The sequence below is a fragment of the Sus scrofa genome, chromosome 5 (assembly GCF_054392235.1).
Source record: "Sus scrofa isolate SSC_HxYL_T2T_F1_AM1 chromosome 5, Sscrofa_HxYL_maternal_Yorkshire_Landrace_v2.0, whole genome shotgun sequence".
NCBI lineage: Eukaryota > Metazoa > Chordata > Mammalia > Artiodactyla > Suidae > Sus > Sus scrofa.
In genome coordinates this window covers 19,281,364-19,295,773 of record NC_139387.1, presented here as the reverse complement: position 1 = coordinate 19,295,773, position 14,410 = coordinate 19,281,364, and the positions used below count along the sequence as shown (strand labels likewise).

Below are 14,410 nucleotides of genomic sequence, written 5' to 3'. Positions count from 1 at the left end.
CTCCTCTACACCACATTTCTTAACGGACACAAATGTTCCTCTGTTTTCCCTCACCAAACCTTACCTGAAATTTCTTCTATGCTATTCGCACGCATATCCAGAAGGACCGTTCCATTAATAAGGCAGCTCCTTAGCTCAAAGAGGCTGTGCAGTGAAAGGGTTGCCACGTAAGGCTTGCTCCAGCGTTCTCCCCCGTCCTCAACATCTTCTTCAAACTTCAGCCACCTGGAAGCATGATAAACAACCAGATGCCAGAGACAGAGAAGGAGGAATTTTCAGGAGAGAGTTGTGGATGTAAGCCATAAAGAAATAATCATACTGAACACTGTAATCTAATCTGTATGTTCAGGGCACACTGGTAAGTGAAAAAAAAGTAGGTTGTAAACTATACGCGGTAAAACTGAGTATAGTTTGATTCCATTTTTATTTAAAGAAAAGAAGTTTTATGGCCACACCCATGACATATGGAAATTCCAAGGCGAGGGACTGAATCCGAGCCACAGCTGTGACTTATGCTGCAGCTGTGGCAACTCCGGATCCTTTAACCCACTGCACAGGGCTGGGGGTGGAACCCACCCTCTGCAGTGATCCAAGCTGCCGCAGTCAAATTCTTAACCCTCTGCCCCATATCAGGAACTCCTAAAGAAAAATTTTAAAATACAAACATGGGGAGTTCCCCTCGTGGTGCAGGGGAAACAAATCCGACTAGAATCCTTGAGGTTGCAGGTTTGATCCCTGGCCTTGCTCAGGCAGGTTAGTGATTCGGCATTGTCGAGAGCTTCGGGGTAGGTTGCAGACTCGGCTTGGATCCCACGTTGCTGTGGCTGTGGCTATGGCTGGCAGCAACAGCTCCAATTTGACCCCTAGCCTGGGAACCTCCATATGGAACCTCCATACGTTGCAGGTACAGCCCTAAAAGGACAAAAGAAAAAAAAATACAAACACACAGATGTATAAGATACCAAAAGTTGGAGTTTCCATTGCAGCTCAGAGAGTTAAAAACCCGACTAGTATCCATGATGATGCAGGTTTGATCCCTGGCCTCACTGATTCAACCCTTAGCCTGGGAAGTTCCATGTGCCGCAGGTGCAGCACTTAAAAGAAGAAAGAAAGAAAGAAAGAAAAGAAAAAGACACCAAATGTTATATTCCCCATTGTCCCTGGGGTAGTAGTATTGCACATAATTTTCACATTCTATTTGCTTATCTTTATCTTCTAATTTTCTAGAGTGAACATGCATTACCTATGCAATTTTAAAAGACAGATCTAATCTATATCATGTGGCTACACGGACAAATCACATTAATAAGATGATATTTTTCTTTTTTAAAAAGCCCATCTGTGCGACCTTCAGAAGTTTGCACAAACAGAATGACAAAACTAATTGCCTTCTTGCCTGTATCAGGTTGACTGGCTTGTTTAATCCTCTCTACCCACAGAACACAGCCACAGATTCAGCAAGTATTCGGGAAGAGCTGTTCCAAAGATTACTGGGGCCACACTTTACCCACTTTACCTTCTCCCCCAAGGCTCAGACATGCTGGCTTTGTACCATCTAGAAGAGCCCTACACATGGCCCTGGTTGGTCTGAGTGCTCTTCTGGGGTCTGAGACTTAGCCAAGCATAGTCACTCTACAACTAATCCAGGAAGCCTTCTGTCAGGCTGGCTATAATCCCAAAGGTCTCTATCCAAGTTGGATTGTCCCATAGGATGTCCCCAAAATTCTGGATTTTCCAGTGAATTAAAACCTAAACTGAGTTCCTGCTTTGGTGCAACAGGATTGGCGGCATCTTGGGAGCACTGGGATGCAGGTTTTATCCCTGGCCCAGAACACAGAGTTAAGGATCTGGCGTTGTTGCATCTGAGGCTTAGGTCACAATTACAGCTCAGATCTGATTCCTGGCCCAAGAACTCCATATGCTGTGGGATAGCTGCAAAAGAAAACAACAACAACAAAAAAAACCCTAAACAATGCTGTGGTTCACCTGCCCAAAAGTCTGGGCCTACACTACATCTGCTAGGCTACGTCTAAACCAAGGTGGCCCCCTCAGGCCTCTTCTAAGCTAGACCTATAAAATCAAGAGCCCATGAACTCTGGGCCCTAAACAAATGAGAGAGGATCCCCCAAACATTCCGTGTTTCTGTCACCAATCCCAGGCTCAAGGTTAACTGGCATAGGTGTTGCCAGAGATGTGACAAAGAGGCCAGCATCAAGACTTCCCACAGAAGACCCTAGAACATCAGTCCCCATGTCAGTCATCACATCTCCCATGAAGAAATAAAAGGCAGGACAGCCAGCCCATCCCTCGCTGAAAAGTACACTCTTGCCTGCCCAAGGCGACCTCAACCCAGGCCATTGCAGGGCCTCACCTGGCTGTCTCCTTCCACTCGGCATCTTCCCCCTCTTTCAGACAGATCTCATCCAGCTCTGTGAACAGCTCGTGGGGCACATGCTCTTCATCCTCCTCGGTGCCGAGAATGAACTGAACTCGCTGAGATGGTGTGTCTGGGAAAACAGCCACAGAGAAAGGTCTGCCCCCAGCCTCAACTCAGAACAGAAATAGCCTCCTGCCATATGCAGTGCACCTGGGGGCCTCCCAACTTCAAGAACGTACAGAAGACAATCAGCTCAAACTCAGATCAAAAAGATTCCTTTATTCCCAGAGGGGTAAAAAAAAAAAAAAGCTGTTCTTTGGAAGAAGTTCCATGGGAGGAAAAAATGATTATGTAAGACTCTTTGAAGAAAACCCACAAGAAACCAGAAATCTGATGATTTTGATCAAAAGGAAGGGCTAATTCTCTGGCAAATAATTTCACCTTCTATGGTGTTGACTGGGGGGAGGGGGCTGAACTGAGAAGTTTGCAGGAAGCTATTTTTGATTCTTAGAGGTATTTCTTCTGCTTCTTGGAAACAAGCTGGGAAAAGTCGACAAAGGGCTAGAGAATGAAAACCATCACCTGCCTGATGTCATCCCACCCCCCCTCAGCCTCACAGCCCCCCACGCACACCTGCCCTCTCTCCCCAGGTGTTACCATGGGCCAGGGCCTCTGGGCCTTCCTCCCCCTGGCTGGCTCCTTTGCCCCGCCCTCTTCTCCGGTGCTTCTGGCCATGGGTTCGGTGGTGCCGATGGCTTTGCCGGCCCAGGGGCATCCGGACCCCCACGTACAGAGTTCTATGACCTGCAAAGAAGCAGAAGATCTATAGAAGGAACCCCTTTTGGAAAAAGAAACTAGGTTGTTTGAGAGGGAGAAGGAAAAGATCACGGGCCTTTGGCCTGGTCACAACTCTGTAAGGACAAAAGTTCAAAGACTCCAGGACAGAAGATGAGGAGATGGGGGAGTTGAAGATCCCCATCCAGCACGTGGCTGCAAACCTCACAAGAGTGTTACTAAGATCAAAGGAAATAATGTGTGTGCATGTGATTTGCAAAACTGTAGAGGCCAAAATAAATGCTAGTTGTTGCCACTACAAGGACAATTTGAGCAATGAAAAAAAAGCACACAGGGAACTATATCCAAGACTTGTGATAAAACATAAAATATGAGTTCCCACTGTGGCTCAGTGGTAACGGACTCAACTAGTATCCATGAGGACTCAGGTTCAATCTCTGGCCTTGCTCACCAGGTTAAGGATCCAGAGTTGCCATGAGCTGTGGCATAGGTCACAGATGTGGCTTGGATCCTGCGTTGCTGTGGCTGTGGCATAGGCCGGCCACTACAGCTCTGATTCAACCCCTAGCCTAGGAAACTCCATATGCCTCGGGTGCGGCCCTAAAGAGCAAAAAAAAAAAAAAAAAAAAAAAGGTAGTATGAGAAAAACAATGTATATTATACATACACACACGTGTGTGTGTATATATTTAAAAACTGCGTCACTTTGCTATACAGCAGAAATTGACAGAACATCGTAAATCAACTATAATAAAAAATCTTTTGTGCTTAAAAAAAAGAAAGCAATGCCATCACTCTATGACACCTACAGCAAATTATACATTCAATAGGGAAATAAAGGGAAAGCTCTCTAAAAGAACTGAGTGATCAGCTCAAGAGAGATGAAGTGCCAATCCCACACATGCTCACACTGAATAAATGTTCTGGGGGGAAAAAAATCTAGGGCTGAACACACCTTGTGACTCTACCCCAACAACAGGGCAGCCAGCTTTGGACGCATCTCCTCATCACGGCCTCGGCTGCTGCACTCACCCTCACTCTCCCTCTCCTCTACCTGAACCAAACTGCTCTGCCACAGCTGTGTGCCACTGCTTTCTCGATACTGGCTCGGCTCACTCCTTCCAGATTCACTGCAAATGCACCTTCCTTCTTGGCATTCTTGCTGATCCCTCTGATCAGATGGGCTGCCTCCTTCCTCCAAATCCCCAGAGTCCTTGGCTAGCATTCTCATATGCACTAATCTTACGCCTTTCTCCCCACTCTTCATCTGCAAGGGCCTCAAAGTGCCAGACCGTCTTCCTCTTGGAATGCAGTGCTTACCAAAGCACAGTATCTTACACGTGGTCAGCACTCCACAAATGTTCAGAAAATGGAATTGCTGCACAGTGCCCCCATCAGGAGCATAACCCCTTAGGACTCCCTCAGGACTACTCAATCTGACCTAAGAGGGCCTCTGATCTGAGAGGGACCGCAAGAGGAACATGTAAGCAAAGTGAATGTGTTTAGGGTGAATGAGATACCCACCAGGGCATAAGATGATTGAGAATGTCCTAGACAATCTGAGAATGGAGAGCGTAATCCAGGAAGACTTCTTGGATAAGGGGACTTTTGGAAAGAGTTCGCAACTCTTCGTCTTCTTCCTTCCCCAGCAATGGGGCTTCCTAAGACTGTTCAACTTCTTCTTTGAGAATTCCGGGATGGTGCTCTCCTCTTCCAAGAGGGGGTAAAGTACCTTAACAAGGGGTACAGTTCTAACATCCCTGTCTCCATTTCTAATCTCATTTTCTTTGTCCTCCTCTGTCTTCCAAATTCCAAAGTGATAAAGCAAAATAAGAAACAGTGAGGATTAGAGGGAAAGACGATCAGAGATTAGCTGAAGTGTTGAGAGGCAAGAGGATAAAATACTTAGCATCTGGTAGAATCAATTGTTCCTCTTATCCTTATCCTGTCTCAGGACAGGCATGTGTTGACTTGTGCACATCTCTGGGCATTTTTGATGGGCAGATCTCTGACTATAATATGGTTGCCTTGCAACTTCACTGAAACAGAAGGATAGAGCCAGAAGAGGTCATCTGCTATAAGATGTGGGATTCCAGACGTCTGATATTATCAGTGAAAACTATGAAGTGTGAAAAAGACTAAATTGAGTACCATCTTAATAAAATACCACCTGTTACCTAACGATGCCCCGTGATAGTGTGTCAATTAAGTCCCTGTAGTGTATCACTGAGATCAACCCAGACTGAAGTCACCTAATTGTGCCAGGTCCTCTCCCAAGGGCTGGGGATACAGAAGTGACCAGCATCTAGTCCCTGTCCTCAAGACACATATTCTAGTTGCAGAAGACAGGTATTAAGAAGACAAAAACATATTATTTTGAGGAGTCCTAGTTATTATGAATAAAATACTGTAAAGTGTCTGGGGCCAGGGTCAGATAGAGAAGGGAGACTTCAGCCAAGATGATGAGGAGGGACATCTGAGTGATGAGAAGGAGAGGCCATAAGAAGACCTGGGAGAAGAGCACACCAGCATGTGGGAAGGTCAAGGGTACAGACCCTACACTGGGAACGTACAGGGCTGGTTCCAAGGCAAAAGGACAGCCAGCAGGGCCAGAACAAGGTGACAGAGGAGGGGAAAACACGTCAGACAGATCATGAAGAACTCAGGTGGGGGGGGGTGTGAAAAGTGTAATTAGATCCTACAGAACCCCTGAACCAGCCCCTAAATAAATGACCTATGTGCTGTAAAATCCAGTGCTTCTAGGTAGGACTGGACTTACGTAAAGCAGACTCACTGAGGGTGACTTTCAGTCCTTCAGTGGAGCCAACCCAACCATGTGCTTCCTCTTTCTGGAAAAGCCCCCAGTCGGGGAGCCAGGTGAGGCCACCATTTCTCCTTTAACCACATCCTGCAGGCTTCCCTTGGGCTCCGGCTGATGTACTGCTAGTATTATTCACTTTCAACTACATTCTAAAGAGAAACTGAGCAGGCAGTGACGAAGTAGTAGAACTTGTATCATTACATCTCATTTTCTTGGTTAATTTACTCGCTGTCCCCATTATAGTAAAACAAGGAGGCGCTATCACCTCAGCTGCTGACATGCCATCCAGAGGAAGGACCTGGATATACTTCTGGGCCACATGAACCACACCCATAGCCTCATCAGCACAGGAAGCCCCAGGAGCCCACGTGATTTGGGGGGCACACAACACCACAGGCTCTACTTCGATAAATATCACCCAGGTGTCATTGGGAAAGTTGGTGTGAGGCATTACTGCTTAAAGAACAATCAGAGCTTCCGCCCAACTGTCAGCTTTGACAAACTGTGGACAGTGGTCACTGAGCAGACACCACAAATGCTCTAAAAACAACCTCTTGCACTGATGCAGTGCCAGTGGGCCACTGAGGAAGGGGAAGCTCCCAAAGCAGCCTGTCACTGTGAAGGCCAAATTCGTCAGCAGAAGAGGCAAGGAGAAGACTAAGGGGGGCACCCATGTCCTGGTAACATGGAAGAAGTTTCAATAATGGGAACAAGGGCTTTTTCAAAAAAACAAACAAGGAGGTTGGGCCAAATGACTTTTCAGTTCTTGTCCAAATTCTAACATTCAAAAGTAGGAAAGGGAGTTCCCGTCGTGGTGCAGTGGTTAACGAATCCGACTAGGAACCATGAGGTTGTGGGTTCGATCCCTGCCCTTGCTCAGTGGGTTGACGATCCGGCGTTGCCGTGAGCTGTGGTGTAGGTTGCAGACACGGCTTGGATCCCGCGTTGCTGTGGCTCTGGCGTAGGCCGGTGGCCACAGCTCCGATTCGACCCCTAGCCTGGGAACCTCCATATGCCGAGGGAGCGGCCCAAAGAAATAGCAAAAAAAGACAAAAAAAAAAAGTAGGAAAGGTTCGGGCTACATTATTCTTCAGAGAAGACGTGATGGTCCAGTGGTTCTCACTATCTTCCTGTTGCAAAAAGGGACTATAGAAGGGGTTCAGTAAGTGTTTGTTGAATGAATAATGTATGGTTTTGCTTGATATCTAAATTCCCATTAGGCAGATCTGAGGCATAATGGGGACAACATCCTTCAGATACCTTTGATGGCCCCGTAGGAAGTAAGGTAAAGTTTAAATCTTGGAGAAGGAAGAGATTTTTGGGTTCAATCAGCTCCCACAAACATTAGCCAACCACAGTACCTGCCTTTTGAAAACACCGGAGAGACAGGCAAAAACAAAAACAAGCCCCAGCAGGGGTCAGAGCTAAGAATGACCAAGTGGCTATCAGAAAACTAGGCATCAGGGAGTTCCCACTGTGGTGCAATGGGTTAAGAATCCAACTGCAGTGACTAAGGTTGCTATGGAGGCACAGGTTCAATCCCCTGCCCAGGCACATGGGTTAAAGGATCTGGCGTTGCCACGCCTGCATCGTAGGTTGCATCTGTGGCTCAGACTCAGTCCCTGACCCAGGAACTTCCACATGCCACAGGTGCGGCCATAAAATTTAAAAAAAGAAAGAAAAAGAAAAAAGAAAACTAGATATCAGTTTATAGGCTGGAGACTCTGAAGCTAGGATTCGATATTTTCAGTGAAATCAGAAAAGATGACAAACAGACACTAGGAAACAAATTCGGCACCAACAGAATCCAGTTCATCTGACGGGATGCTGGCAGTACTGTGTTCACTTTGCTGGCCTTTTGACTTCTCTCCTACCCACACAGTTCTTGTCCCCCTGCATGCTTCTACCTACTCACCCAAACTCCGCCTTCTTCCCATCTAATTCTCCAGTCTTTTTTCCAGTTATTGTTAAAACTACCCCCTGGGGACTATGTGCAAACACAAGTATTCATTTAGTAAAATTTATCAGAAGATTTTAGAGTTAATTTTTTAAATAAGTATATACACACATAAAGAGGGCAGTCAGTGGACTGGGACCAATTCTTGCAGAGCAGGACAGAAATCACAGGTTCAGCCCACTCTGCAGATGGAGACTGGGCTTTCCAAGGCAGGGTGCGTTCTGTGCATCTTGTCAATGGAGCATGTGCACAGAACTCATTACCACACACTGACAGGTATCCCATCCCCTGGGTTTCAGGTTGACTTAAAGTCATTGATTGCCAGGGGAGTCTAACACGTGGAGTACATGCAAGCCCTTTTTTTTTTTTTTTTTTTTTTGTGTCAACTTATAACTAAGACCAAATGGCTCTTACCTCTGTTAAAAACTCACTAGAAGGCACTAAACTTAGCTAGGATTTGTAAGTCTAGTAGTTGATCAGGAATAATGATCTGCCAGAAAAAATGGAAAAAGCCATTCCTCTAAAGCTCTGTCTTTTCCCAGGACTGGACAGGCTCACTGGTATAATCATGGACTATTGCTCTTTGTGAGTTTCTCTTTTGAAATCTGTCCTAATACCTGCTTTTTTTTTCTCTCTCTCTTTTTTTCTTGATTTCTTTTTTCTTTTTTTTTTTTTCTTTGATCCTTTCCTTGTATGTGCTTTGGCTGTGAGGGAAGGGCATAGATCTTCCTTCAGATTTCTTTCTTTTTTTTGTCTTTTTGGTTTTTTTAGGGCCACACCCACGGCATGTGGAAGTACCCAGGCTAGGGGTCTAATTGGAGCTATAGCTGCCAGCCTACACCACAGCCACAGCAACACCAGATCTGAGCCATGTCTGTGATCTACACCACAGCTTACAGCAACGCCGGACCGTTAACCCACTGAGCGAGGCCAGGAATCAAATCCGCAAGCTCACAGATTCGTTTCCACTGGGCCACGACAGTAACTCCCTAATATCTGCTTTTGACTGTTCTCTCTATATTTATACATAGTAATGCTATCATCCCTGCTAGTATTATTCACTTACAACTACATTCTAAAGAGAAACTGAGCAGGCAGTGACGAGGTAGTAGAACTTGTATCATTACATCTCATTTTCTTGGTTAATTTACTCGCTGTCCCCATTATAGTAAAACAAGGAGGCGCTATCACCTCAGCTGCTGACATGCCATCCAGAGGAAGGACCTGGATATACTTCTGGGCCACATGAACCACACCCATAGCCTCATCAGCACAGGAAGCCCCAGGAGCCCACGTGATTTGGGGGGCACACAACACCACAGGCTCTACTTCGATAAATATATATGAGCCTGTCCAGTCCTGGAAAAACACAGAGCTTTAGAGGAATGGCTTTTTCCATTTTTTCTGGCAGATCATTATTCCTGATCAACTACTAGACTTGCTCTGCAAGAATTGGTCCCAGTCCACTGACTGCCCTCTTTATGTGTGTATATACTTATTTAAAAAATTAACTCTAAAATCTTCTGATAAATTTTACTAAATGAATACTTGTGTTTGCACATAGTCCCCCATATTCCACTGGGCCACGACAGTAACTCCCTAATATCTGCTTTTGACTGTTCTCTCTATATTTATACATATATATATATATGTTTGTTTGTTTGTTTGTCTTTTTAGGGCCACACCCACAGCATATGGAGGTTTCCAGGCAAGGCGTCAAATCAGAGCTGTAGCTGCTGGCCTAAACCACAGTCACAGCCACCCAGGATCCAAGCCACATCTTCAACTACACCACAGCTCACAGCAACGTCAGATCCTTAACCTACTAAACAAGACCAGGGATCGAACTGCATCCTCATGGAAATTAGTTGGGTTCATTAACCACTGAGCTACGATGGGAACTCCACTTTCTCATATATTTAAAAAAAAAAAAAAAAAAAAAAAGAAATGTCATGTTTTAACGCACCTTCTCCTGCTGATGGGAGTTAACTCAGGCAAAAAGACTCACATTTACAAAAGTCTCTAACAATGATCCAGAGGCTACATCTCAGCAAGACTTCTGAAAATGGATGAGGCAATGTTTTGTGTCACATGATGTAGGGGGTAGAGAACAAAGAGGAAGAAAGACCCAGAGGTTTACCACTAGCTGCAGAACCTCCTGTTCTGGCATACACGGTGAATTAGAACACAATTTACTTGTGTTCCCTCAGAGTGGGACTCATTCTATTCCACACCTTCTGGAGACAACGCCTCCCTGCATGCAGCCTCACTGAGTCCCGGGCTGCCCTTGGAGAGAGTCAAGGTGGAACCCACAGCATGGCCCATCCGACAGCAGATCCCAACTTCCTCTCCTCACCAGAGCTACTCAGAACCACATCAGGCCTAAGCAGTGGGCACCATTTTTCCTTCATTTGCCTGCAGTGCTTTTGTTTGTTTGTTTGTTTTCTTTTTTTAGGGCCGCATCCTTGGCATATGGAGGTTCCCAGGCTAGGGGTCTAATCGGAGCTACAGCTGCCAGCCTACACCACAGCCACAGCAAGTGGGGATCCAAGCCATGTCTGCAATCCACACCACAGCTCACAGCAATGCCGGATCCTTAACCCACTGAGCAAGGCCAGGGATCGAACCCGCAACCTTATGGTTACTAGTCAGATTCATTTCCGCTGTGCCACAGGAACTCCTGCAGTGCTTTTTTTTTAAGTGCTAACATAAGATTCCCATTTTCCTAAAGGACCATTTCCCCACACACTATCCCCTAGTAATGCTATCATCCAGATGGCCTTCTTTCACAGCAAAAAGCAGAACGCATGAGGAATAGATGATGTCATTTTGAGAAGATGCTCCTACTTCCAGGGACTCAGCTGACCTCTGTGGTGGAACCCAGTCCCCAGGATTCAGGCTTATTATTCTATTAGACAAGAGCTCTCAGAAATGGTTACCTCCTAGCTGAGGGCAAAGGTCTAGTGGGCCCAAACAACTAAACTGAGAGTAACTGCCACGGTGCAACGAGAGGGTAGAGAGGCAACAGGATTATTGGAGCAGAAAGGGGTGTGACAATGCATAAAAATGTTCATTTGATGGAGCATGATGTTGGAGGTGGGTGCTTAACACTGGGTACCGTCCTCCCTTGCAAGCAGTGTGGCAGAATTCAAAGAGCAGACATCCAGGAGTTCCCATCGTGGTGTGGTGGAAATGAATCCTACTAGGACCCATGAGGTTTCTGGTTCGATCCCTGGCCTTGCTCAGCGGGTTAAGGATCCGGCGTTGCTGTGAGCTGCAGTGTAGGTTGAAGAATTGGCTCGGATCTGATGTTGCTGTGACTGTGGTGTAGGCTGGGAACTGTAGCTCCGATTGGACCCCTAACCTGGGAACTTCCATATGCCATGCATGTGGCTCTAAAAAGCAAAAAAAAAAAAAAAAAAAAAAAAAAAAAAGAGAGAGAGAGAGAAAAAAGAAAAAAAGAAAGAAAGAGTAGACTTCCATAGATGACCCTGAGCCGTCTCCTCACCATATAAAATAGGATTTGACCTACCTGCCTGGGTGGCTGTGAAGATAAAAAGTACACCTTGTACCAAGTGCCTAATGAAATGTCAATCACATAAGCGGCATTCAGCACGTTAGTCACCTACCTCCACACCCTTTCCTCATCCACATTCTCCCAACTGCTGAAAGCCACACTGGCTCCTCTTCCATCTGGTCAAATAACTTGGCAAGCTTGACCTTGCTGTATCTGAACTCCACTGACCTCCACAGAGCCACCCACATAAGTTCTCATGGTAACAGACCCAGAGGCTGAGTCAGCCTTTACAGCCTTCGCTCTCCCATCCAAAGGACAAGTTTTCTCTGGGGATTGTACAACTTTGATGAAAAAAAAACAGCCCGGGAGCAAGCAGTACAGGGAGAACATTTCACATGCTGTCTCAGTCATTAGAAAGTTGCTGTATCATAGTCTTCAATGTTGCAGGAGATGCTGGCGAGATTTTACCAAGGCTTTTGAGCCAAATGTAGGTTCTCATTAAAGCTCTAGTGGACACAAGCCTTTCTTTCATAAAAAGGAGCATCCCTCTTACAGGAAACTAGGCCCCATAGGAAACAGGAGAGCAGAAGGACAGCATACAAGCATCCTGAGGGGAGCTGGGGGTGGGAAGGAGAGAGGAGAAGATGGGCCTTGATAAGGAAGACTAGACAGAGCAGGTCAATTAAAAGGCCTCTTCCCTTCCACTTCTGTGGGGTTTTTATACAACTCTGCGCTGTGGACTCAGAGCGAATATGTTAGAGATGCACGTTCCGATGAAAACACCAGGTAGAAATGGGTACAGTCAGAATGGGCAGGGCAAACATTGGAAATGGAGTAGAAACAGGGTAATGGCCAAACTGGGTTTTTTAAACCATTTGTAGTTTATTTTCTTTTTAAATGTTGTGTATATTTGTATTTACATTTCTAAGTAGACATTAAGAATCAATAAACTGATCTGAGTACTTCACATTCTCAAGGAACTGGTCATTTATTAAGATTTATATTGGACTTTACTGTGCTCAAAGCACTGTCGCATAAGCTAACACTAAGACAGGTATTATTATTCCCACTTTTATTTAACAGACGAGTGGGGGGAAAAATGTAATTATAATGTATACATGTAAGGATAACCTGACCCCCTTGCTGTACAGTGGGAAAATAAAAAAATAAAAAAATAAAAAACAGATGAGGAACTGAGGCTAAGGGAAATTAACTGATTTTTCCCCAAGGTCTTACCATGAATGAGAAAGAGTTAGGACTTCAACTCAGGTCTCCTGATGGCAAAGCTGCTCCTCCCACACCAGGCTGCCTTGCGCTAATTTCCCCCAGGACATAGAAGAGCAGTGCTTACCTTCCAACTCTTCTTTCTCATAGTGAATGTTGAGAATTGTGCTGGTCCCACCCTGATCCACCACAGCTTCTTCATCTGGTCTCTGTTGAAACATAAATAAGTAGCCACAGTAATATCCACACATCCATTCAAACACCCATGCAAGTATCGTGTGTGTGCCACAGCTTTACACAGCAGCGTGGGGGGAAACACAATGGTTTACAGATTCTCTTAAATTGAACCTCACAATAACTCGGGGACACAAACATGGCAGCCATTCTTCCTTCTTTCAAAAATAAGAAGCCTGAGACTCAGAGAACTTTAATTATTGCCCAAGGTCAGAAATATGGTAAATGGCAGGGCTGGAACGGAGTCCAGGTCTTGTGCCTAGAGATCCCATGCCTTTGCCATCTCCCCACTCAACCCATCTATCTGTATAACAAGTTGGCATTTTGCAAGTGTTGGCATTTGGTATAAACTGGTCTCCTTGACTTCTCTGCAGCTTTGAGCCTGTTATCACTCTGTCCTTGAAATTCTCCATCCTGCTCCTCTGTCCCATCCAAGGCTCCTCTTCCTCGAACCATGATTCTAAGGAAGAGCGTTCTGTTTTCCACACTTGAGTCTTATAATTTCAATAGTAGCCTGGCACTGTGAAGTCCAGTATTGACAAACCACTGGGATGCCGAGCCTCAAAACCCACGTGTCTAAAACCCAACTCATCTTCCCTCTAAGCTGGCACCCCTGTGCTCATTCACTTACTCCCACCCATGGCTCCATCAGTTCTTAGTCCATATTTGAAATTTCAAACTTATTTATTCACCCACTCCAGGTGTACTGAGTGCCCATTATGTGCCTTCCATGAATAGTTCCCTTTTCTTTTTTTCTTTTTCTTTTTCCACAGCTTATGGAGTTCCTTGGCCAGGGATCAGATCAGGGCCATAGTTGCGGCAACGCCAGATCCTTAATCCACGGTGCTGGGCCTGGAATCAAACCTGCGTCCCAGAGCTCCCAAGATGCTGCCAAGCCCATTGTGCCACAGCAGGAACTCCCCCTTTTCCTATCAAGTCCTCCTATGCAGTTTCCCTCTGATTCACTCTCATCTCTCATCCACTCTATCCCCTACGCTCCAGCTCTTTCAGTCACAATGGACCTTTTTTTCAGTTCTAGAACCACATCATTTTCTTCCCTGAGTACTGCTCTGTCTGCCTAAAACTATCTCTTCCCTGCTACTCCCACCTCCATCACCAGCAGCTAACATTTATTCTTCATCCTATAGATCTGAATCTAAATGGACTTCCTCAAAGCCTGCCCTGACTACCCCCCCACTTTTCTACGCCCCCCACAGCACACTGTATTTCTCCTTCATAATGGAATGTCTCTGCTCCTTAGGGAAGGGACCATATCTGCCTTCCTCATCACTGTTTCCCCAGAACCCTGCAGTCTTTTCAGAGTAGATGCTCAATAAATCTTTGTTGAAAGAATGACAGAGTTTCCATAGTGGCTCAGCCAGTTAAGAACCCGACTAATGGGAGTTCCCATCGTGGCTCAGCGGTTGATAAACCCAACTAGGATCCACGAGGATGAGGGTTCGATCCCTGGCCTCACTCAGCAGG

At 45.7% G+C, this 14,410-nt stretch overlaps 1 protein-coding gene and 1 long non-coding RNA gene across 20 annotated transcripts in view; both read right to left on the bottom strand.

Annotated features, from left to right (window-relative positions):
• Positions 1–14,410, bottom strand: part of LOC146403181 (uncharacterized) — a 329,068-nt gene that overhangs the window by 56,875 nt on the left and 257,783 nt on the right. The gene's annotated exons all lie outside the window — the stretch shown is intronic.
• The window catches only part of SLC4A8 (solute carrier family 4 member 8), a 79,186-nt gene that overhangs the window by 49,020 nt on the left and 15,756 nt on the right, over positions 1–14,410 (bottom strand). For all 19 annotated transcript variants that reach the window (XM_084955593.1, XM_084955600.1, XM_084955594.1 and 16 more), the window contains 4 exons: positions 12,819–12,900; positions 3,035–3,181; positions 2,372–2,507; positions 65–225 (listed from right to left, as the gene is read on the bottom strand). In XM_084955593.1, coding sequence (XP_084811719.1) covers positions 65–225; positions 2,372–2,507; positions 3,035–3,181; positions 12,819–12,900 — 526 coding nt within the window. The remainder of the gene's footprint in view (positions 1–64; positions 226–2,371; positions 2,508–3,034; positions 3,182–12,818; positions 12,901–14,410) is intronic.